Raw genomic sequence first — 24,588 nt, forward strand, 5'->3', positions numbered from 1 at the left:
CCTTTTGGCCTTGGTGCAAGATGCCACCAAGAAAGCACGGCCAGACGGAGGTACCCACAGTTTTTCTACTTCGGAGAGCGCAGAAAGCTCCAATGCACGCATAAGAAGCTAGCAGAAACAGAATAAGCAGTGTGGTATATTTTCCCTGTGAAGCAGAAAATGAGGCCTGGTGCGCTGTCAGAAATCCTGCACTGGGTGATTGCCGCTTCTATCGTTCCTCGAAGGAATTACCACAGAATTGCCCGTGGAGAGCACAAAATCCACCGGATGTACATAAAAAGTCTAAGCAGATGCATTCTTCTTTGGTTCCCAGGGTTACGGAGAGCATACAAGCACTACTGAAAATAAAGTTGCTGGGCCTGCTACAGCATCCTTAACTCCTACGGTTCATGTATCGGGGAGGTGCATCCTTGACTCCCACTCTAGTTTTTAGGGGCGCAACACTCATCTTTGTCCTCCAGCGTATGCCTTAAGTCACAGCAGGAACAGCCTGGACCTTAGGAGTGGGCGTAGAAGTGACGCCACGACCCTTCGTAGCCTCTACGGTAGCTCCTTGTGTTAGATTGCACATCGGATAAAGGGGCTAATCCTACTACCTCTAGGGCCCCCTAAATGTCGTGGATGTCTGTGATTTCCTTCGCGTGCTCTCGTGGTGGCCACGAGGTAAACGAGTGCCCCTATAGACCGGAGTATTTCCCTTGGGTCCCTACATTGCCTACACAGAAAGGAACTGGGGCCTACGATTCGTGTTGTCGACAAAGATATCTTCTGTCTCTTTGGCTAGAAAAACGGAAGAAGCTGCTTTGTGATTCGGTTAGAGGGGTAAACATGAAGGACATTTAGGGTCCAGCCCCAAGGCATCCCTGTCAATGTCAAGGAGGACTACCATCAGCCAGCTAGGAGGTAGGCACACTGCGCGCAAGTCTTGTCCATCGATTTATGCGCGCACATATGAATGGAGTTGAGACTAAGGACTATATTTCAAGAATGGTGTGAAGCCATGGGCTCCTCCGGCACAAGGCTCAAGGCCTCGTGAGCTGCCTTGGCGCCCGATCCCCAGGAGTCCTAGGGATTGGCCCCCACCACAATGACGCCGCTTCAGCATTTCCTGCAGCCTGTTGCATTGTTTTATAGCTGCCTTTATTTTTCAAGCGTGAGCCGATCTCATGACTCCAACCTCTAATTTCCATGTGCTCCCTACAATGAGCCCCCCTGACTAGCGAGCCGCAATATATTTGAAACCCTGACTATCTAGCCACTGCGCTGTCCCTCCATTAGGCTCTTGGGGAGGAATCCGCACAAGCCACAACAGCACACGCATGGACTGGCAACCTAGGCCTTAGAGCCGATGCATTTGGTGGGCTACATGCCTCAGCCCCAGAAGTCAATTACTCAAACGGTGGATCGTAATGCGCCTCAGTGAGGGATAATGTTGACCAGAGGCCCTCAGGGTGTGTTCATAGCTACTCTAGCGGCGCGTTTTACTGTGTGTGCGATTTCCGCTGCACTTTACAGGAAACGGCCATCCGCATATTTTGCTGAGCAGTTCCCCCACCCTATTCTCATTCACCGAACAGGCTCATGCATTCGGTGGACGTACACCCGGTTCCGACCAAGGGCACTGTCTCGCAGAGTCAACAACCGCCTGCGAAACCCCTACTGGCGTATCTCGAGCACGCGGGGACAATGGGGAGGGGGACGCTTCCTCTACGGCTTTCGCTCAGGGGGGCGCCCACAGTCTCTCTGCTTTCCTTCAGCACCATAAAAGCCCTCCCAGTAAGCTCGCAGCTCTTGAATGGACGGAGGCTCAGCAGCATCAGGCGCAACTCGTCAGCGCCAATGTTCCACGACGCGCATTAGAGGCAGCCGTGCGGGAGGCCTTCTACGCGTACCCCGTCTACGAGGGCAGAAGCTTCAGGCTACATTTGCAAAGGAGGGGACAGAAGAAACTGCTTGCCGCACTCAGCAAGCATGGGGCTTTTGACCTTCCTGTGCACGAAGCGAGCCAACCGGAATGGAGCTTCATGCAAGCGCTTTCGCGAAACTACCTTCGTAGGGGCTATCAGCTGTGGAGCTTAGGGACAGTTATGAGGCTTGAGCACTTACAGCTTACAAATTGGGAATACATCTATGAGCGTCTACACTTTGTTTTGCGAATCAAAGTTTAAAACAAGTGTTAGTGCTTGGAGTCCGATTCACGTGTGTACGTGCGTGCTTGCATCGAGTGGGGTGTACAGAGAATGACCAAGCTGTCAACGACAATCCGACCCGCGCTGTGGTTGACAAGTCCAGCGATCCTCCGCTGACGCATTCCATCTTGCAGTCTATGCTAGATATGAAGTGTACGAATACCACAACCACGGGTGGCCGGGGGGCGGCACGCGTCATCTATGGGGAGGTCTACTGCTTTTCAACTAGCAGCCTCCAGATGACTGAGATGGGCACATGTGTCGACGTATGCCTTCAAGAATTCGAGTGTCCTGGGAAGCCTGACATTACAGCAATGAGAGAAAAGCTGCAGCTGACGAGAGAAGAGCTTTTAAACAAGTATTGTAGTAAGTCGGGGTGCAACTTCCGGGCTTGTTCGCAGCGAAGGCCTCCCGCAGCGACGGGGCTTTTAACGGCTAGCCAGACACGCACCTGGACGCAAAAAATTGTGTCATCAGAGCATCAGTAACACCGAATTTCGTAGGAAACATGGCAGCAGCGGCAGGTGGGGGGGCGGGGGGGCGTGACAAGGGCAAGGAATTATGGTTGCCTTTGTGTATGCGGCGTTTCCACAGTGCCTTTTGGCGGGGTCAAAAGCCCGTTTATACGTGCTTTTTGCGCAGAAAGTTCTGAGCTGCAATTTCTCATGGATCGTCAATTTTGTGGCGACAGCAGCGTACTGCGCATGTTGAGAAGCGGGGTACCGCGCTGGTATTGCCTTCCTGCGTCCCACGAGATGGGCCACCTAGAACATCTCATGTGCTTCGGGCCCTGTGGTCAGAAAGTTGAATGCCTTACCCCTTTAACCCCCATTGTCCTTGATGGCGCCTTGGGGGACTTGCTGAAGGCAGTGCAACAGCACCTACCGTTGGAATGCAGTAAGCCGGGGACCGCCGCACGGAGCCGTTTTTGGCAGTGCTGTTGAGACAGCACGTTCATAGTGCTGCCAGCGTGTTGTTGTAGGTCGGGGCTACACTGTATTGCTCGGCATTCCCTGCATGGGAAAATGGGGGCAGTGGCGTCTTTGCACCCAGCCGTGAAGCCCCAGGTGGTCCTCCAGCTTGCAATGTCTGCACACTTGAAGAATGTGTCCTTTTGTTTTGTGCGTGCGTCGCTTCTTAGCTTGCGACGAAGTGCATGGAAGGGAGAACTACTCCGGCTGTCAAACAAAAACTCGTTTAGGAAAGGTCTGCCAAAAGTGGAACTCTCAGACTCCCCACAAGCATGAGGCCCTAAAGGACCAAGATCATAACTTTTGTAGAGCAGCAGATGGAGCCAAGGATATCTGGTGCTTCACTACGGACCCAGATGTACGTTCAGACTACTGTCAGGCTCTAGGTATGTACATTCGCTACACCCTAGACATCCCAAGTTATCTCGCGACCTAGTATATCTGCCATTGCATTCTTCCTCCCTCGCGTAGATGCATGCGCGTGCAAGTGCTCCCGAAGAGTGATCATCACATCTCATTGTCCGCTGTCCAACAATAAATTTGCTTGCAAGTGCCATTCCCACTTCTTCTGCTGAGTGCGTTTCACTGTTAAAACTTCGTCTCCCTAACCGCCTTTGCATGTCGACATCTTGTTTGAATGCGCATCTTCTGGCTTTGTTGAGCTCCTCCCTATCTGTATGGCCTCAGGGCCCAAGACCCAGGTGGTGCACCCGCAAGAGGTGTTCGACATCGTTCTGGAGGGTTCTTTTTATACGCCGACGTTCGATATTGCATTCTTTGAAGGTGATGAGAAGTTAGAGGAGCCCTGTGTCAAAGGGCATCAGACGGGGGACATACAAGTGCCCAATGCAGTAAACAGCACCGTAAAGAGGGTGAAACCTGTGGAGACGGATGGAGCTGTATCTGGATTGATTTGGGAAGGAGCAACGGTGGGCGAGAGCGCAAAAGGGGCATATGCCATTTGTCTCTGTGACTATACCTACTTTATCGGGAACACAAAGATCTGTAGCAAGCCCAGTGACTTCACTCTGCACGTCGGCTGGCTACAGGTCAAAGGTGAGGCACGACGTGGTGTACAAAGGCGTGCAACCATCCAGCAGCAGCCTGCGGGTTTAGCGCGCGCGTTCCTAGCATGCTTAAATAGCAGCCATGCAGGGCAGGCAATAGTCGCCATATTCAAAGAACGGAGAGAGACGTCCCACTTGAGCGCAATTAGAGGGGAGTGCAAATGCCGTCTGACGATTGAGTTGGGTATTGCCTTTCTGTTTCGTAGGTCCTGTTGGCCCTGAGGAGACCTTTAACCTTCAGGCAGGGCGGCCTGCATCTCTCAATTTGAGTGGATACGGCTACCAGGAGGGGGATACTGTGTCTATAATGCAAACACCGTACGAGTGTGACCGCGCCACCTTTACCTTTGCTGAGGCCATGAGCGGTCTAATTCAGAAGGGCCCAGAGGCAGCACTAATGATTCAGAAGGCCTTAGAAATCGGTGCAGCTACTGCCGCAATCGTCTCCTCCACAAGCGTCTACAATAAGGAACAGCTTGTCACAATGGTGCTCCCAGAGGTAACTGTGTATGGCATCGGCACATTTACTGCCTGTTGGAGATCTAAAGACAACACTGCATCGGCCTCCGCGGCCACCATTGTCGTCTCAGGTATTTACTCGGGCCCTGTACACCGTATAGCTAGGAATCAAGTTGGGTTAAGGGTGCCTTATACCACCTGCATGGCTGAGGGACCTGGTATGGCCCCGGACTCCGCCGAACCTGGGAAGATATTCTAATCTCATTCCTGCCACGGGCCATTCCCTGCCGCGTTTTACGTCTATGCTGTGTTGTGCGTAAAAAACTGCATGCAGTGCATTTAGATGGATGTACATCGTGTGGTCACCGTGCGCTTTCCTGGCTGTGTGCTTCAGGAGTTGAGTTGCGGCGCCAGTTTTATGCCTTATACGTAGCCAAATCCGCAGGAGTTGATGATCGCCCTTTTGCCATGTTTATCAAAGCTCGAGGAGATGTAAAAAAGCCTGGAGCAAATGATATCTACCTTACGCTTGTAGGGGAGGACTCGTGCGGTGGGACTGTTGTTGGCAGGTCTCAAGACGTCAGTGAAATCACGGGAGGCAAGAGTGAAGAGATGAAATACTTTGTTGCAGAGTGAGTCAGTACAGACCGACTGGCGGACTTACGTGAGAGAAGAGGGAGGCTGTAGGATAGCCCTCATGCCGTCTGTAGAGCAAGCCTCCCTGGCATTTCCAAATGGGCCGTAAGGGCGCGCTGCACGATGACCACCAGTTGCGTTGATTTCATCGGTCTGCCGCTGAGACACTGACGAGGAGCTTTGCAAAGCGTATCGCACGAAGACGGTATTGTTTTTGTCTATGTTCAGTTCCTTCGCTTGTGTAATTTAGTGCATCCGGCTGACGTTCTTGAGTTGGTGAGTTTATCTGTGCTTCCTATTGTGGTTCCCCAGGCAAATCACAGTGAGCAATCTATCGAACAGCGAAGGGAGTACTGCGAGTACTCTTGGAGTTTGTATGGATACAGAAGGAGAAAAGGTATTGTTGGGATATGCCTATGTATCCCGGTCTTTGATATATCCACTAGAAAGCCTTCAGTTTGGGCTTGAAGGATACACAGGGATCCCCAGCTATATTTTCACCCACTCCATCAACAAGTTCAGCGCTCTAGGGCTGCACTGGAATAATGTGCAAAGTGATTGCTTTTACGAAAAGGACCTTACAGCCTTTTTTGCAAAGGGTGACTTTCCAAAGGCCCTCAGCTATTGGGTTGGCCCATCAGCCATTACCGTCTGGCACTCCTCCATTTCGCGGCCTTCTCCCACGCCCTTCGCGAAGTTTGAAGTTTCAGGAGCCCGTGCCGTGGGTATTTCGGCTACAACCGAGAGTATCGTGTTCTTTATTGCCCTCACAAACCCGGCGCGCATAGAATCATACGACATGACGACCCCGGCAAATATCTGGGAATTGTCGCCAACAGCAACAACTGCAGATAAACTCAAACTCGAATCGCCCGTTGCAATGTCCATCTTACAAGGGAAGTCCCGGACACTGGTCGTTGTTGTAGATACCAAACTGCGGCAGGTGTTGCTCCTCGACACTGATCTGCAGCCTTTGGAAACCAAGAGCGTGTGGGATGGCATGATCAGACCTCTGGAAAACCCCAAGTCTATTTTCTGTATAGAAACACCCAGCAGAGTCTCTCCCGAGGTGTTTGACTGCTACATTACGGATCCTAGAAGAGATCGGCTGATCCTGCTGCAGTATGACACCAGTACTGGCTCCTCCAGCTTTGTCTCCGAGGTTTCAGAGGGCGACGATGAGAAACTCACCAGCCCGCACGTGGTTCTGGCACACCCCTTCAGCGGCTTTACACTAATCTACGTGGCAGAGGTGAGAAAGAGGAAGGACTGCAGCAATTAGGTCTATACGACTTTCGCCTTCCCAGTGTGTTGCTCTTTGTCCTTACCTAAATCATCATGTCCCTGTCCAGGAAGCTCGCTTATCTTTTCCACCGTGATCCCCTTTAAGAAGGGCTACCTGTGAGCAGAGAGCGGCCACTTGGGCCCAATCCTCTCTTAGTGACTCACAATGAGGTCTGCCTTTTCTTTATACTCTTCTCAGGAGGGAAAGGCAAAGCCGATGCTTCTGACGAAGCCTGATGGCCAGTCAGAGATTCAACTCTACCAGCGTCTCGAGACTCTGTCTGCTGGGGAGGTTGACATGCCGGCAATCTGCCTGCTGCAGACAGGACACGACTCTGATGGACTCAATTCTGTCTGGCTAATGGCCTTTCACAACTCCTATGACGGACCCTTTGTCAGTCTGGTGCCCCTTGATACCACAGCCACCGCCCCAGAATTCAAGTACACCCCAAGGGAGTGGTATGCCTTGGGAGAGGAACATAAACTGGAGCCATCCATTGTGGGGGAAGGAAGTTCCTCTGGGCTCATGGGCTTTTCCCTTAATGGTGCCGCACAGTCCTATCCATTTATGGAGAGGAATGTTAGCATCGACAAGAAAACAGGAACTCTCACCTTAAGTCTGGTTGACATTCAAGAGGGGAGCGTGACTGTAGAAGTTATCGGCAGTGGTATCGTGAACAGCGTCCATACGTCCTTTTCATTCCGCATAGGATGCAGGGATGGGCATTACTTCAAACAGGGAATGTGCATCAAGTGCCCCACAGGAACCTTTAACAGTCTAGCTCTCGTTAAGGAAAGCCCTGCGAGCTACTTCCACCAATGTCGACTTTGTGAAGGGAAAACGACCACACTCGCTGAAGGATCCACCAGTAATGAACAGTGTCTCTGCGAGAAGGGATACCACCGCGACGAAAAAGTCGACGCCAACGAATGTACACCATGCCCAGAAGGTGTGTTTTCTCAGGCGTTTGCCTTTCCAGTCCAGAGTTGGGTGTGACAAATGAAACCCAAGAGTGCCACAAGATTGTTGAGAGGCGTGGGAGGACTATGGAAGCGACAGTATGGTGTGCCCTACTTCTCACAGTTCTGAAAGGGAACTCTTCCAGCTAGTATAAAGCCACTAAGCGTGATGTGGGGGTGTCTGTGCAGGCTCCTACAAGGACATGGTAGCCAACTCGGGGTGCACCGGAGGCGGCTGCCCCCAGTTTTCCGTTTCTCATGTTGTTGGCGCTGTGTCGTCCGCAGACAGGAAGTGCTCGTGGTACTTTCCCGAATCTTTACTCGTGCTGGGTTGCCCTCTTTACTCCTTTGGTACTGCTTGACTCAGGAAGGTCCCTGTGTTATGCTGCCTTTTCTGTGTTTGCGTCCTTGTGCGTATGTGCAAGCTTGCCGGGGCACTACGCAGTGCATGAAAACGACGACTTAGAATGTAACCAAGTCGAAGTCGGCTATTTTTCTCTTGGCGGCTACGAGGCTCAGCGCGTGCAGTGCCCCCCGTTTACTTCGACCAACAAGGAAGGTGGTCTGGCCACAGACATCACGCATTGTCTCTGTGAGCCAGGTTTCGCCCCCGCAAATTCAGAGAGCTTGCAGGACCTCAACAGTCCGGCCAGCATGCTGAAGAGGTGGATTCTTTTGAATCCTGCGTACAAAGGCCTGGATGACTCCCAAGTTTGCATGCCGTGCGGGAGGAGGCATTACAAGGGGCGAGTTTCAGCCGAGCAGTGCATCGAGTGTCCAACGAATTCCTTTTCTAGCGTGGACAGCCCTACCAACAAGAGCAGCTGCAACATGTGTATTCCGGGATATTACTTGACCTCAAATGAGGACCTGCCTTGCGGAGAATGCCAATCCAATCACTTTTGTGTCGGATCTGAGCCCTCCGTCGCTGGCTTGGAACAATTTGCAGGGGAGAAGGTCCCCTGCTCTGAGAATACTGAGACGGTTGAGCCCAACAGGCAAAACAAAGACCCATTTAGCTGCATGTGAGCATGCATACCAGTGGGTTGAAGGGATTTCCAGTTTAGCCCTGATTAGCTTTGTAGTGTTCTCAGAAGCCCGATGGGTCTTTTATACTATATGGATTGCCTCGTTCAGCTGTGTGGACAAGTGTGTTCACGTGTGTCCTTGCACGCCCGTAGCTGTAGCCACTTGCGCTTCATAGTTAAATGAGCTGGAGCGAGTGGGCTGAGAGCCAAAGTCATAGGCTTACATTTGAGGGGTGTTGTGCCGAACAGGTGTACAGCGGGCTATGAGTTCAAAGGCATAGACTTCATCACAAACAAGGTTGTATGCAATCCAGTGGCTCTGGGGGAGTATAAGGACTCCTTGGGCAACTTGCAAGGTGCCAGCTGTCCACCAGGCAGTTACACGCTCAGGCCCACCTCAACCTCTCTAGCAGACTGCGTGTGCAATGCCGGATATTATTTGGATGAAGAGAGCAAAATCTGCCAAGTGAGAAATAGCCAGCTCTTCACCGTGTAATATCTGCACCCCACCCTGTTGCCACTCAGAGGCATGCCTAGCTGTCTACCTTATATGTTATCATCTGCAAAACCAAAGTCCTGGGCAGTTTAAAGTGAGGTATACAGGGCGCAATGAAGCGAAAGCTTTGGAAACACTTGCTAGGCGCTGCAGTGCATTGAGGAGCTAAAGAGCTTACGTCATTATTTCCCTTGCCTTTGGTGCGACACGAAAAGCTGAGGCTTCATCTGTTCGAAATTTACATTTTTGGATTTTTGTGAATTTTCCTGCCTCAGCCATGCCCCGTGGGTGCGTACTGCTTGGGAGGCCTTAATCCCGACACAAACCGTCACAGCGGTTTTGTGCAATGCCCTAAGAACACCACTACCAAGGATCAGATGAGCACGTCAGTCAGCGATTGTCTCTGCGACAAGGGCTTTTACCATTCTAGCACAAGTGCAGCATCAGAAGGACCTAGCTGCAATGTGTGCAGCGTCAACTCCTACAAGGACTGGATTGGGAACGAGGCTTGCAAGCAGTGTAGCGAGAACTCTGAAACAAACGCTACGGGCTCTACTTCTTCAGCGCAGTGCCTTTGCAGGCCTGGCTACTACTACAGCAGCAACTTCAGGGAATGCCTTGCATGTAAGAGCACTGCAAAATATTGTCCTGGTGGAGAGATGGACTGTACGGATGACGACGAAGATTGTGTAGGAGGCAAGAAGCCTATACAGCCTATCGACTGCCCAGACCATACACGCATCACCGAAGGCTTCGACACCCCCTCAACACTTGATGACTGTAAGCATCTTGTGGCCACACATATGTATATCCCTTAGGATATGCCACGTCATTCCCAGCTGCTTTTGCAGTCTGATTCCATCCTTTGCGGAGTTTTTCGGACGGCTTCGACCCCTTGGCAAGAAGCAGGTGGTCCAATGCTAGCTTGTGTGCTGCATCTCTTTGCGATTTAGGCAAGTGCGAAAGGGGCTACGCGTTTAGACACGTGGACTTGAATCTCCAGACAAAAGTTTGCGAGCCATGCAATGCGGGTTCTTACAAATCGACAATTCAGGATATCAACTGCAATGGTCTCTGCGGCGTCTCGTCAACCAGCTTGGTGGGAGCTCAAGCTCAAGTGCAGTGTTTCTGTGAAGAGGGAACTTACTATGCTACGGGATCGTGTCACACTTGCCCTGATGGGGCTGTATGCTCGGGAGGCCTCAGTGACTACGCCATCAGTGCCCTTCAGAAAGACCCCAGCTACGTATCTATCACGAGCGAAGATCACGTGAAGCCGTACTCTCAGGCGGGATACTATCTGAATAAGCTGAACGACAAGCTTGAATCTCCTTCCGACTGGCAATTTCTGCAGTGCCCCATCGAAAATGCCTGCTTGAAGTTCGGAGTTTGTTCTGCCACCATGACGGACTATCTGTGCAGCGAGTGTAAGTACGGTTACACCAATGGATTCGAGAACGACACGATCTGCACCGCGTGTCCGAACATGGTGCCGAATGCTTTGCTGCTTGTGTTGTACCAGATTGCCCTTCTTCTTTTCAACATTGGTATGGCGTACATGAATGTGGCTGCTGGCTTCAACCGGCGGTCGATTCACTCTGTTGTGATTAAGATCGCCTCCAACTTCATTACGTGCATGTCAGTGCTCACAGTGGTGGACTACAACCAAATAAACCTACCCACTTGGCTTACCAGTATCACCAATACTGTCTCTGAGACGATTACCCAGAAAGAGACTAGCACCCACATGATGGCCGTTGAGTGCCTGTTGCGTGAGGGATTCAACTTGAGCTATGCGGATTCGTTCTTCTACACGATGTTATTCCATGCACTGTTGCCGGTATGCCTTCCGTTTCTCGTGACCTTCCTGCTCTTTTTCTTGCTTAACCGGTTCAAGCAGTACTATAGAAACTCGATTAAGAAGAAGCTTCAGCTGCTGGAGGAAACTGAAAAGTACGGTCTCACTAGCTTGACGGAGCAACTGAGGGAACGCTACGAAGAGGATAGAGCCTTCATGATGTTTCGATATATTCCAATCCCCGGGGATTCCCAGTGGCGCCGCTTCACAAAGTTCGTGGAAGACATGATTCCTATCTACGTTACTGTCCTCTTCTTCCTCTATACTGCCACGACGCGTCATATGTTAAGTCTGCTAGATTGCAAGATGATAGACTTTGGCACGACGCACGGTTCCAAGTACTTCTTGAGTTCAGCGATGAGCGTTGAGTGCTCAGTTGACCCCTCAAAGGAGTACTTCAAGTTCTTCGCCCTCGGGATTGTGGGCATCGCTGTGTGGAGTATTGGTATCCCCTTGGGAGCCTTTATCGTGCTCTACGCCAACAGAAAAAATCTCAACAGCAGAGAAAGTCGACTTAAATACGGGTTCCTGCACAACGGATTCGTCAAGAAATTCTGGTTCTGGGAGACAGTGGTGTTTGCCCGGAAACTAAGTGTGCTCATTGTTTCGTCCATCTTTTTCAGCACGGCTACAGATGTCAACGGGTCAATCCTCTGGCCCGCAAGCGTAATCGCGGTTGTATTCAACATTTATCACTTAAAGAGTCAACCTTTTGACAAACGGTGAGCCAAACATCGGGTGCAGGGGCAGCAAAGATGCAGCAGAGTACAAGGGCGCAGACACGTAGAGAGATCAGGCTGTAGGGGCGAAGCCATGTGTGCCAAGTTGTCGCTCTGAAGGCCGGCTGCGTGCAACAACTGTCATTAGAGCTCTGAAATACTTGCCACAAAAGACGTGTACAATTTTGTCAACGATTGGTTTCAACTGTAGCCACTACACACCAGAGCGTTGGCTTTCGCTTCTTTTCACGTGTGCTTCCTGGTGTTGCTTTCTGCTGAAACTGGCAAAGTTTTCTTTCCTTCTTGTATGCAGGAGCTACTCCACATTAGACAATCTTGAAAATCACAGCATGTCCATCTGGACCCTTACTATCTGCGTCATGATGGTGGGTTGTAGGGCTTTAGAGTGAAGGATCCAGGTTCCGTAAGGCATGAGGGCGGCCAAACAATTTGTAAAATTTAGATTTGAGAGCGTATTGCATAATAAATGTGACATAAGGCCATATTAAGAGGTTGGTGGAGCTAGGGGATGAAATTTGTGGCGTGTGGCTTGTGTGCATAGGCTATCTCCGGGTCCAATTTCTCGGGGAACGTGAATCTGAGCCTGGCAATAATAGTTGTTGTTGCAATCGTTTTGTTTGCGCTTGAGGTGGCTGTGAATCTGTTGTTCGCTTACTTTGACAACGTGAGGGTTAATCGGTCTTTCTTCGGAGTGCCCGTGCTAGGGTATCTGTTTAGGGCCTTCGCGCGCTGGTCTGAAAAGCGAAAATCGTGGGAACCAATTGTTGTGTATGACGTGGAAAACGATATTATTCAGTTGGTAGCTGCAAAGAAGCAGCGTAACCTCAAAATCACCAAAAAACTATCATTGTCTCGGATTAATTCTAGAGAAAGACAGTATTTTATCAAAGTGATGGCAGAGACTTTGGGATTCGCGGTGGTGCACATGAAGCTTGATGTTATCCCGGGGACTTTTCTCGAATTCGTGCTGAGATTAGGCTTTGCCTTTCAGAAGCTGGATGAGGAGACACAGGAAAACAAAAAATCCTTGCAGGCTATTGAAGGAGGAGACATAGCGATGCTAGCTGACTGGTCTCACCAGCAGAGTAAGGAGCTGGCTCGCAGGGATGAAGTCACGAAGGAAGAAGTGGCTGCTGATGATTGTCTCGAGGGTTTCTTCGACAAAATTGAAGAAAAGATTGCACAAGGTGATATCGAAAGCGAACGTCTAGCCGACCTTGAAAATGGCTTATCTGCCAGCGAGCTGGATGAAGAAGAACAGGAAGAAGATGAAGTTGACGCTGCTGGCAGCGAGGAGAGCGAAACGGAAGAAGAGATGGGAAGAACGCACAAACGGGGTAAGCAAAAAGTTCCTCCAAAACGACGTCTGGATGACAAAAGTACCTTTAAGCAATTGTATTTTATTTAGGATACAAACCATGAAGAGAACATCCCTCAGCTTTGCAGAAGATAAAATGCAAGCACAAAGAACGTTGGAATTGACCAATAGGGAGCTTCCCTCTTTTCTCTCCCAGTCATTCTGCTCCTGCTGCCGTTGGCATCTTAAAGCTTGCACTTCTGGTCTCCTTTCGCGTGCGCTGAATTTGAATCTGGGTTTCGTGTCTGTTTTTCGTGTCTCCTTGTACAGCCCCACAAGTCGAAAGATTACTCTCTGAGCTGTCTAGAGAGGAGCAGCAGGAGACGAGATACATCTTTGATAACGAAGTCATGGGCTGTGGTATTCCCTTATCTGAGCTATACTTGGCGCTGCTTAAGTTGCAGCTCAAGGAGTCCGCAAGTATTAGCCACCAATTCGAGATCTTCAGGGCCCGGAAGGCGGCGTACATAGAGAGGGTGGCGCAAGCTCTCCGTAGTAGAAACAGGAAGCTCAAGCTAATTCGATATACATTACAGACAGCAAATGAGGAAACGGCAGACGAAGACATCGCCGCCCTGGGCTTTACCGCTGGTGCGTTTGAGGAAATGAAGAAAAGGGTAGATGCGCTCCTGAAAGAGCAAAGTCGTATGAGCAAAACACTCCAGAGATTACGGGACGACCCTGACAGCTACCAAGGAGAAGACGTAGATATAGAGTGGATGGACGAGCAACAGCAAGGCAGCACTGAAGGAACAAAAGATACACCGGACAGCGACGATAGAGAGCCCGCCAATTCCGATGAAGGCGATGAAGTGCCTCTGTCCAGCTATTACAGGTAGGCAAGGAGATGCGCATGCTCCAGAGCAAAATGTCGTAGTCTGCATCCATCTCTATTTTGTCAGAGACCCCCAAAAGAGAGGAGAGCGAAGCACGGTGTTCTAAGGGTGAGATCAGCAGTATAGATCTGGTCATCCTTGGTGCTAAGCGTTTACGCGATATCATAGATCCTGTGCACGTGCGTGCCTGCTTTTGTGCCTTATTCTTAGCGATTCTTCATCGGCATCCGACAATGATTTGAAGACCAATCAGCACATAACAATTTTAGGCATGGACGCAGAGAGCTGGGTAGAGGACAGCTGGGAATCGTCCGCGCGGAACGAGGAAGCCAAGTAGATAGGTAGCCAGTAAAGGTGTATCTTCCACTTTGTGTGTACATGGCTGTGGGTGTGCAATATTTTTGCTTTATTATCTGCCTTTGAGCGTCTTGACAGCCCGCTCTGTCTTTACAATAGAACAGCCACCTGTTGTCCGTCGCGGCTATTTTACAGCAATATTCAAATTGTGTGCGCTTGTGGCGGTGCACCAGATTGAGCGCAGTAACCATATATACGTTTATGTGCGAGTTTCAGTACATACTTCTACATTGGATACACATGTGTAAGTATATACGCACACCTCGGCATATACTGAGGCGCTCTTGCATGTACATATAGACACTGAGATTCCTGAAACACCCAGTTGGCATGGGTGAATTTAACTGAAGCAACTTTTCAACGTTTCGGCAACCAATAATAGTGAACAGCAAGGATGTAAAACCAGCAAATCGGCACGTAGCGTGAGGTAATATAAAAATGCTCCAGTAACGCAAAACGAAATGCCGAGACAAGCTGCAGCCGTTACTGTGGTAGCCTCTTAAGCAAGACATTTAAAAATGGTGTAGATTTGATATTTACAGACCGGCCACTGCTTGATGGCTACTCCTTGCAAGTAGGTTTTTGTCCTGTGCACTTCTTCGAGGCTGGAACCTGTCCATTGTGCAAAATTTTAATTTAGCTGTTACTTCATGCAAAAGGCCCAAAAAGGGTATATATATCCACTGTTTTATTAGGCATGTGGAAGCCTCTAAAAGGTTTTACTTTGTCGATCTTGCTCCTTTCCCTTTTCCCACCCGCCACTCTTTTTCTTAAAAAGTACCGCTCAATCAAATGCAGCCTCTTGGCCCCCTGAATTCTTCGTGCCTTCAAATTAACCTGCACCTATTGATTTCGCTCCCTGGGAGTCCTCCGTGTATGTCCCCCTTGCTGTGTCTCGGTGTAACCTCTGGCAAATGCAGCCTGCTGCCTGCATTTTTTTCATTTGCTTCACCGTTAATGGCTTTTTTTTCACAACAGCCTGGCCTCTTGTCCGGTTAAGGGTCACCGAGTATCGAGGCTGCCTGCCCCCGCGTTGTTGTGTGGTCGCCACGTGACTCAGCGGCCGGTGTTGCAGTCTCTGCTCCCGCAGAGCCAGGCGCAGAAGAAGCACCAGGGGCACCAGGTGGAATTGAGTCGGACACGGGGGTTGCTGCTGGCGTTGATGCGCATTCTGGTGCAGAGGCGCCACACTTACAAATACTCGTTGAGTGCCAAGAGGCCACAACAAGGGCACCAACCACAAAGGAGGGCACAAGCACGGCAACTAAGATCTTCCACGTTTGGTAGTCGGTCTTGCCCGGCTGCCCATCATCGTTAATAGCTCCCTGCGTCACCCCATACGCATGCACCCGCAAAAGCATGCACAGCCCAGCAGCTTAACACCTTTCTCCATGCATATGCAAGGCTACCAACAAAGGTCATGACTAGCTACTCGACACCAAAATACTGCAGCCTGCTAATCCCGATATAGCCCAGACGCTACCCCTGTAGTACGGGCCCATCCAAAGCCTTGCAAAAACAAGAGGGGCAGCGCGTGCTGTTTCCAGCGTTCATGGCTCCGCATCCGATACCTTTGTGAGTACTTCAGGAGCGTAGTCGTCAATCTCCCACAAAACGACGCGAGCATTTCCCCAGACATGCCGAAGCTGATCAGATATTCGCTGGCAGATAACCGTGGCTGCTTCTAACGCCGAGTAGGGTTCAGTCTCTCTGTGTTCGCTTAGGAACTGGGGTCCAGTGAAGTACGAGGCGGGGTAGCGAGCCGCGTCTGCTGGGGATGGTGGAGCCAGGGGTGAGGTGAGGGCCGCATGGAGGGGGGCAGCATACAAAGAGGTGGAGGGCTCGGCCATATCTTCAAGGCGGGGGACCCCCAGGATCTCTATGTGTACGAGAATGCGGCTTTCTGGTAACTGCATTTCAACAGAGCGTCGCTGGTGAGGAGTCAGATGACGACCAAATTCTCGCGTCTTGAGCAGCGTTGAAGTGCCAGTAGGGGACACGACACGGCGGCACGTCCCTTGCAGAATGATCCGGCTTGCGTCGATATACTTCCGAGTTGGGAAGCTGAGATCGCACGTGCAGACGCCAAACGTTGCCGCAATCATGGATTGAGCGCACGCGTACAGAAGCCGACGAGTCATGACCAAAGATTGCGCATAGGGGGGCACCACACGCCAAAGGACACCAGCTGGCGGATATTAGAGGCGAGAGAAACAGACACGGGCCCCGCAAGTCGCAAGACCCCGTGTCAACTTAAGCGCTGCTTCTCAGTAATGGCAATCAGCAGTTGTGGGCTCAAAGAGAAGCTCGCTAGAGGCCCATGCGTTCTGTAGACCCCTGTAAACAACCGCCGCCCCTAAACCTTCCCGAGGCTCTCTCCCCAGGAATCCATGAGGCAGGCCCGTATTAAACAGAAGGACATACGGTATCTCCCCGCTGGACGAGTTTAGAATAATGGAGTCTTGTGGGCTGTATTCCTCTGGAGAGTAGTGGGCATTCAGCTTATCTGCAGCGTCTCCTTCTTCCGATGAAATAAGCTGCACGATTTGTTTGGGGAAGCTGCGGATGTCCAGTCCCGACCCCTCTCCTGAAATCTCGATCAAGAGGTGCACGCTCTTCTCAGGAAAAAAGCCATGACCAGTGCAACCAAGCTGAGCGTCGCATTCACATCCGTGGCGTGCGGGGGCCCCCCCCACACACGGGGAGGGCGGCAACAGCCCGCGCCCGTCACTACATGCACTCTCCAGCCCCCTCTCACCACAAGGCAAGAGCTTCACCGTTGTCGGGGAGGAGGGCTCGGGGGGCCTTAGATTTGGAGATGAGAGAAGGGCATCGTCAGACATCCCCAGACCCCGTTCTCCGCGGATTACTGTCGAGGCGCTGCAGGCACTGCAGTGCTGAGGCACTACCATGAGCACTGCCACCATTGTGTCGAGATGCTTGTAGAGCATCGAGGGCTCCGCCAACAACAAACGAATCACGCGCTGCGCAGCGAGCTCGTTCTGCACAAACCACAAACCGCACATTCACACACACACACACACACACGCCAACGATTTGTGGCTGTATGTACATATATAAGGTCCCGGCCGGAACCCTTTCCTAGAGCCGGGATGAGACGTGCGCTCCGCAGCCCCCTACGGAGTTCTGGTTCGCTCCAAACTTCGCTAGCTACTAGCCTGTGAACTGACTGTCACTCCATCAAGGCCTCTGGGTGTCTACCTGACCTGACCATTGAGTGTCTGTGTAGCCAGGTAGCTCCTCGCATGAGGGGCTACCTACCAGCGCCTCTACACATGTGCGTGTTTGCTGGCATAAATTCTACTGCGCGGCTGCTTGAAAAACTCACCTCTCTGCCTAACATTGCCACGCGCCTTAAATCGCCCAAACCGGCGATTCTAAAGGTGGCCAAGGCCTCATTTTCGAGCAAGACGGATCGAAGCGATTGCACGGTAGCACTATCCAGACCTGCAGCTATCTGACCAGAGCAAGGATGTGCCGGCTGGGCAAGTTCCTGAATAGACCATCCGCCGAAGGAAGCAGGAAGAAGCAGACGAATCAACCGATTGTGTGCGCATACCTCGAAACGGAGAGGCACACCTCAACACGTGCTGTGTGGCAACTGAGTGGCCCTGCCTGCTCTGCCCTTGGATAAAGCCCCACACACCCCTCTGCCCCTCCCGGCTGTGAATGCGGAGGGCCAAAACAACACAATACTTGCTAAGGACTCTCGTCCTTCTATCCGAAAAGCATCTGCTATGCATCGGTGTGTTTTCAAGGGTTTATTTGTGCTAGTGTGCCACCTTACAGAAAAGCAGAATCCCAGCATGGTGACTCGATGACTTGATACAAACCAGGTGACCGCCCCGTCGATTATTTGTCTCTGCTGTCTTCTCAATTTATTAAGTCCCCGCCTTTGGCTAGGACTTGAAGCCACTGTTGAACGATGGCGAGCCCAACGGGCATATGAGGCCGGGAAGGACTTGTACAGAATAAGGAACCACAAACGGTTGATGCTAGCAGGCAACGCCCGAGCCAACCGATTTGGCGTTGCGGGCACTCCGCAAAATTTTACTAGCACGTGATACGTGAGGTCGTATGGCATCAAACGCGACAGGAGGTACCTGAAAACGATGCAACAAGTCACGCACGCCACAGAACCTCTAATAGACCCCACATTACACGCACATCCGAGCCCTTCCTCGTAGACCCTGCATCGCAGAGAGAGAGAAAAAAAAAAGGGAGAAAAAATACCGCTGCCCATGTATGCTGGAAAGTCTTACTGCGAGAGCTGCCGCGCCTCCTCAGTGGAGAGGCCTGGGGCGGTCTGCAATGCGAGTTCTGGCAGATTGCGGGAACCCTCCTGGGAAGCGTCTTCGGATATGCCTGCATCAGGCTCCGTTGCTTCCAACTTGGGGTCATCTGCCTCGCCATATAAACGATCGCCTCTCGAAAAACCGTTTTCTGAGGTGTACTCAGAGCTTGTCATACGCTTCATTTCCCTGTGGAGCTGAGTGAAAGCTTCCTGCAACGTCGTGCTTAGGGCTGACAACGCCGCGGGGATAGAGCCCGCCTCTAGGGGGGTCGACGTAGCTGCAAGCGCGAGGCCTCCTAAGGAAAGAAACATTGTAGGAAAGAACAAGAGAGAGAGACACACACAGACACACACATAGAGAGAAATGAGCGCAGGCGCGCGAGTTCAAAATCGCAACAACACACGAGGACGTCTTCTTTATCGTGGCCCCATAAGCGGCATAGTGTTCGAGCTGCTAGTCACTTCCACAAGAAAGCAACAGCCAGAAGAAGAGACGCACGCAGTGTGCATGGTTGGAGGACACACTGCGATGCGAAGGGAGAAGTGCAAGCTGACGCTCTGTCAGAGAGGCAGCATCGACCCCTTGTTACGCAGCTTTTGTGTTTCAGGGTCAGTCAGTACCTGCAGGAGCCGCTGTGCTGTTGGTCGCTTCAGTTTCTGCCTCTCCCTGCCCTGCCCAAAAGTCTCTTGCCGCAGCGCTTTTAGCCGCTTCTAAAGCCTGGAATTCCTGCACCTGAGCGAGGGCTTTCGAGACACTGCGCAGCACTTGATTGAGTTGGGTGGCCGCTGTAGCGACAGCTGAGGGAGCCTCCGGGGTCTTTGCAGAGGAGGCCCTTGAAGGAACCGCAGAAGGACCTAAGGCGGGGATAACAAATTAGGCGCGCGATTGCGAAGGCAGCAATGAGCAGAAAAAGAACCAGAAAAGGATACGGAAGCACGCCTTGTGAGCAATGGAGAGAGGGCTACTGGTGATGGCGCGATCCTATTTTCTTCTGTGGAAGGGAGGCTGCGAGCGAGTCTCTGCTAAGGAAAAGCTTGTTCAGAGGGCCTAGCCTCACTCCCGATATCGAGGTCGCTAACAAAGCCAGCGGTCGCTTCAGTGAGACTCCTGGAGTCCTCCTTTGTGCCAATCACGAGAGGAGGAATATGCAGAGATCCGCTCCACCCCCGCCTAGGGGCCAGGCTCGCACCAAAGGACGACTTGGGGGTGCCGTCTTCAGCAGCGACAGCGCTAGGCGCGAACACGCTGCTGCCGAGGCATGCGCACAGCAGCAGCAGCGGCAGCAGCAGCCTGGGCGTACGCTTACGCTGCTTCTGCTGCTGTTGTTGCCCCTGGAGGCTGTCACGGGGATCGCAAGCCTCTTGCGGGAGAGGCGGCCGTTTTTGCTGCGCGTTCGAAGTCGCTAGGCAGCGACCTTTGTCAGTCAGGAAAGAGGCCATATGGAGGCCCCTTATACTGCCTTGGATCTGCCATTTGCTTCTACGATCACAGAGGAGGGCCCAGGGGGGATCGGGCATGCAGTCGCTGGGCAAGCGATTAAGCGAACCGTGCCGATGACGTTCTTCCCGTAAGAGTATGCTCTTTGGGGGCTTCCGTCGTGGCTCCCCACGATGTTGACGGGGAGGGTCCTCCAACAGCGTCATACTATCACTACCGACGGCTTTCTGCCATGCTTCTGAGGCAAAGAGAGTACACTAGAGGCAGCGTCACGACGGTAGCAGCAACATCAGCAGCTGCTGCTGCTGCCCGGCGCTCTCGCTGTAGGGACACTCGAGAAGGGAGAGAGTGGGCGGAAGCCTCCCTACTTCTCGCAGTGAGGACCCCCCAAACCCCTTAGGAGCTCCACGTCATGCCGGCAGGAGGAGGCACCTCAGCCCAACCCAACCTATGCAGCGCACGTTGTGTGGCTCCCAGTAGAGGCGAATGAGCGGTCTACGGGAGGGCTTACTGCGTAAGGGCCCCTCACACGCCTCGCGAAACCCCTTGCCTGGGGATATTCTCGAGAAGAAGCTCGCAACGAGGAACCTCGGGGGCCAAAACGTAAACCCTGAGCTCCGGAATCCGGCAGAAACGTTGGATCGAACTCGCGTTGAGAGGAGAAGGGGACTCTCACCACTAAAAGGCAGGACGCCCAAGCGCCTCGTGCGTTCGGGAGGCACACATGCCCGCGGGCAGTAGACAGTACTACGGGAAAGGAGAGTAATACAGCGAAATAAACCACAGGTAACAAAGGCCTTAGATCCAAAGCCTCAGCAATATACGCCAAGCCTGAACCCTTCGAGAGGTCGTTCATCTTTTGGCACGCAGTAGCCTAAGGCTTATCCCGATGCGGACGGCCCCAAACGGCTGCATATTCGGCCTTGCCTCGCAGGTTGCTTCGTCTCTCAGTGACAGGCAGCGGCGCTGCATCGAGCGGCACTCTTACTTTAAAGGGTTTACAGCCTGGATTTGCGGTTTGGGGGCTGGAGTATAGAGTCTACCGCGGGCGATGTTCAGAACCACTCCGCTGGGCTTTGTTGTGGGGGCTGGTAACAATGCACTTTGAGCACCACGCGTTTTCCCCTCGTTTCGCGGAAAAACCTCTTTTCTCTTTGGTTATTGGGCTGTCTTCCATTTATTGAGATCCGTCCAGCGAACGTACAGCCTCCGGCCTGCGCCCTTTTACAAGCAGTGCCCCCGTGGCGCGGCGGCTTGCTGTACTTAGCAGCCTTCGTCCTTCTTCGCCAATAATAGTCCTTTCTCTCGAGGTTTTCTGCGGAAGAGGCGTTCGAAAATTGTGTAGCAGCACGTCGGGGGCCCTCCAAAGCCTGTTTTGGGGGTCTTGGCAGACTGCTCTTACCGTTTCCTTCATGAGCAGCGCCAGACCCTCTCTCCTGTGGTTCCAACTGTCTGAGTTGCATCCGAAGCGCGCGGGTTCAACGGCTGTTGCGTCATAAGGGGAAGCTCTCAGGCAGGCGTTTGCTGCCCTCTCACCCTTTCCCTGTCTTGCCGCTTTATTTCTCGTGTAACGAATTTTCTCCTATCGGCTTACGTCTGGTGCTGCGTTGCATCCTACCTGCGGGTTTCTGGTGCTTCCGCCCCCGCGTTGTAGTCTGCCTCCCTACTTCACGCTTCTTGCCTTCCCTAGAGATGCTGCGTCGCACTGCCCGCCTCCGAAAGGAGTATTTGTACCGCAAGTCTCTCGAAGAGAAGGAACGGCAGCTCTTAGACAGGAAGAAACGAGTGAAAGAGGCTCTTGAGGCTGGACGCCCGATCCCTACCGACATTGGGAGGGGCGCTGCGCAGCGCATTGCTCAGACGCTCGACCTGGAAGACGCCACAAGTCAAACTCGCGTGTCTGGCCATGTTGATGACGAATACGCGTATGCAGGTACGGCTTGAAGTGGATGGACACCTCAGAGGAGGGCGCTTTGTGTACAACAACGGAAGGCATCGGCCTCTTTCGTGCAAATCCTTTGCCGCCGCTGTCTTTGGGTGTTCTGCAGGTATATCGGATCCCAAAGTGGTGCTCACCACGTGTCGCTCGCCATCATCTCGCCTGCAGCAGTTCGCTAAAGAGTTTCGGCTCCTCATCCCTAACTGCCAGAGGATCAACAGGGGGGGTTTCATTTTGAGCGATCTCGCGGAGCTTTGCAGGGCCAACGACGTTACGGATCTCCTTATTCTCCATGAACACAGGGGTAAGTCGGGGATGAAGCGGTAGAGACGGCATGCAAATCTCGAGATCCTCGAGGACTGCCAAAGTACTCGTTAAAGCACTTTTCAAAAAAAAATTCCAAGATTCACGCTCATCTGTGCATAAGCCGTGATGGGGGCCAGCGAGCTGTTGAAGAAACGCATCCGGTTGCTGTCCTTACCGTAGTAGACCTTTTATCCGCTTTCATCTTTATGATCGTTGATTTGTAGGCTAAAATACGCTCCGCATGCGTAATTTCTTCTCTTGAGCTGTGTAGCTCAGTGAGTGGCTTTCTGCTCCCCGCTTTTGTATTTCCAGTGCGCATGTACTTGGGGTGTACGAATGCATTTCTTTTGCTTGGTTCGTCATTCCAATCTTACAGACGGCTACAGGAGTATCCCTTATGGAGTAATCTACGCTTGCAAGTTTATTGTCTTCATTTTGAGGGCTAGTGAGTGCGCTTCAGGTGAGCCCGATGGCCTCATCGTCTGCCACCTCCCTCATGGTCCTACGGCACATTTCTCCCTGAAGAATGTTTGCCTGAGGCATGACCTCCCGGAGAAGCCCGCAAACATGTCGGAGGTGAGCAGCTGTTGTTCTATGGTCCTATCCCATACCTTATGGACTGTGCTGCAGCAGTAGAACCAGCGCAGTACCTCTGTCTTTCATTTAGGGTTCGTCTATGTAGATATGTGCACATATATTTATACCTGTATGCACGTGTATGCTGTCGCCTGCTGTTCTCTGTGCGCTTGTGCGGGGTGTATAGGCGGCTCCACACTTGATCTTCCATAACTTTTCTTCTCGGATTGGCATTCGCGTTTGTTCAATCCTGAAGTACCTTTTCCCCCCGTCCAACGTGTCCAGCCAGAGAGTGCATGCCTTTGTCAATTTGAATGACTCGATACACTTCAGGCATTATACCTGGTCGGACACCCGAAAGCAGCCGAAGACAAGCAACCCTAAAACTCCTGCCAGTAAGTAGTCACTTCCGTGCCCTCATGATCAATGCGGGTGGGTCGTTTTGTATCGCTTCTTTTGCAGCACATGCGTCCTGCTTTTTTGCTTGTGTGCTGTCTTTGTCTTCGCATTCAGACGAGGAGAACTCAAAACCCAGGGGCCTTGAATTGGTGGAGGTGGGCCCCCGTTTTACCCTCAAGCCCTTCAGGATTGAATTAGGAACTGTAGAAATGAGGGACCTGGAGAGTGAATGGGCCCTGAGGCCCTTCTTTAACTCCGCTAAAGCGACACTCGGCTAGAATCCGGTGGCTAACCACAGAGTATACGGTGTATGATTCCACAGAAGCTGAGCGCCAGCGCGCTGTGGTGTTCGGGTTTGTGCGTTACTACACCCCACGTGGAGTGTGGGTGCACTCTACTGCGTGGATGGGGCTAGCGAGGAGAGGAACAGGCTTGGGGGCCCCAACATAGTCGTTTTTTTAGCTTTTGCTAGATTAACGGTCAGAGGAGCGTATACATAGCTTATGTGATATGGACACTTTTTGGAAGCCCAGTCTGGCATGAGAGGTGCGTAACCCCGGCCACAGGTGGATGCTGCACTAGACAGCTGAACCCCTCAAAAAATAAGTGCAGCAAGAGAAGTTCGACCTTTGTTAGGTAAGCGACCAGTAGCTTTACTTTGGCCAGTTGCCTTAGTTTAAGGACGGATGCCCAACTAGCTTGTGGCACAGCTGCTGGCACTCCTTTGTCGTTAGCAGACTGGACAGAATGTCTACGGGCGGGAACAGAGACCCCTGGGACCGAGGCGCGGTCTCTTATAATGTCTCTGCACCGCGCTTTACCTACACACTTGTGAGCTTCAACATAGTGGGACCCAATGACGGGATTTGCAGAAGGAATGCAAGCAACAACAAAGAATACTTACTCCTGGGATCCCATGCGTACTTTACCCTGTATCTTTCAACCCCCTTACATGAAGACGCTGCACTTCTCATGAAGCCACATGTAGCACACTACGGCATCATTGATACCCGTGGTGGGATGGGCATGCATGCAAGGAGAGCATGCACTTACCAAAGTCTCAACCTTACAAGTGCGAATATAAGTATTTGATTAACCATTAAAAGAAATCAAAAAACTATGGAAGACGCGGAGAAGAATATGTTTGGGGTCACAGAATTTCAATGTTCAGCCCCCGCTTGAACATCAACCCCACCACAAAACTTGTTTCCTCTCGTGTTCCTCTTTTCTCCTGAATCCAACAGCTCAGTTCCGGATACAGATCGCCTAGAATATTTTGATGGGTTACATCTTTCGCTTACCGCATGTGGGGTGTAATGACACCCATGCTCCCTTTAGCTGTATCGACCGACATGCTACACTTTTCGAATGCGTTAG

At 51.9% G+C, this 24,588-nt stretch overlaps 3 protein-coding genes across 3 annotated transcripts; 2 read left to right on the forward strand and 1 right to left on the reverse strand.

The window, feature by feature from the left end:
• The first annotated feature begins 20 nt into the window (after nucleotides 1-20).
• LOC34621429 lies at nucleotides 21-13,884 on the forward strand. The gene is made up of 20 exons (XM_026334951.1): nucleotides 21-39; nucleotides 154-324; nucleotides 1,516-1,851; nucleotides 2,175-2,547; nucleotides 2,806-3,086; nucleotides 3,331-3,546; nucleotides 3,848-4,320; nucleotides 4,454-4,817; nucleotides 5,081-5,318; nucleotides 5,635-6,574; nucleotides 6,806-7,556; nucleotides 7,756-7,867; nucleotides 7,992-8,591; nucleotides 8,844-9,060; nucleotides 9,366-9,870; nucleotides 10,044-11,404; nucleotides 11,573-11,670; nucleotides 11,981-12,053; nucleotides 12,230-13,082; nucleotides 13,313-13,884. Exons 1-20 carry the CDS (start codon nucleotides 21-23, stop codon nucleotides 13,882-13,884), a joined length of 8,553 nt encoding a protein of 2,850 aa, XP_026190736.1.
• Nucleotides 13,885-15,233: 1,349 nt separating this feature from the next.
• On the reverse strand, nucleotides 15,234-18,544 carry LOC34621428. The gene is made up of 6 exons (XM_026334952.1): nucleotides 18,522-18,544; nucleotides 18,314-18,362; nucleotides 17,588-17,752; nucleotides 16,663-17,240; nucleotides 15,810-16,302; nucleotides 15,234-15,563 (listed from the first exon to the last, which is right to left on the reverse strand). The coding sequence occupies exons 2-6, from the start codon at nucleotides 18,341-18,343 to the stop codon at nucleotides 15,234-15,236; spliced, it is 1,596 nt and encodes a 531-aa protein (XP_026190737.1). The 5' UTR covers nucleotides 18,344-18,362; nucleotides 18,522-18,544.
• Nucleotides 18,545-21,683: 3,139 nt separating this feature from the next.
• Nucleotides 21,684-23,489, forward strand: LOC34621427 (U3 small nucleolar ribonucleoprotein protein IMP4). Its single transcript, XM_026334953.1, has 5 exons — nucleotides 21,684-21,924; nucleotides 22,040-22,234; nucleotides 22,697-22,812; nucleotides 23,000-23,042; nucleotides 23,326-23,489. Exons 1-5 carry the CDS (start codon nucleotides 21,684-21,686, stop codon nucleotides 23,487-23,489), a joined length of 759 nt encoding a protein of 252 aa, XP_026190738.1.
• Nucleotides 23,490-24,588: the final 1,099 nt, after the last annotated feature.

This window comes from Cyclospora cayetanensis, unplaced genomic scaffold (assembly GCF_002999335.1).
Source record: "Cyclospora cayetanensis isolate NF1_C8 unplaced genomic scaffold, CcayRef3 CcayRef3_contig_54, whole genome shotgun sequence".
NCBI classification, from domain to species: domain Eukaryota; phylum Apicomplexa; class Conoidasida; order Eucoccidiorida; family Eimeriidae; genus Cyclospora; species Cyclospora cayetanensis.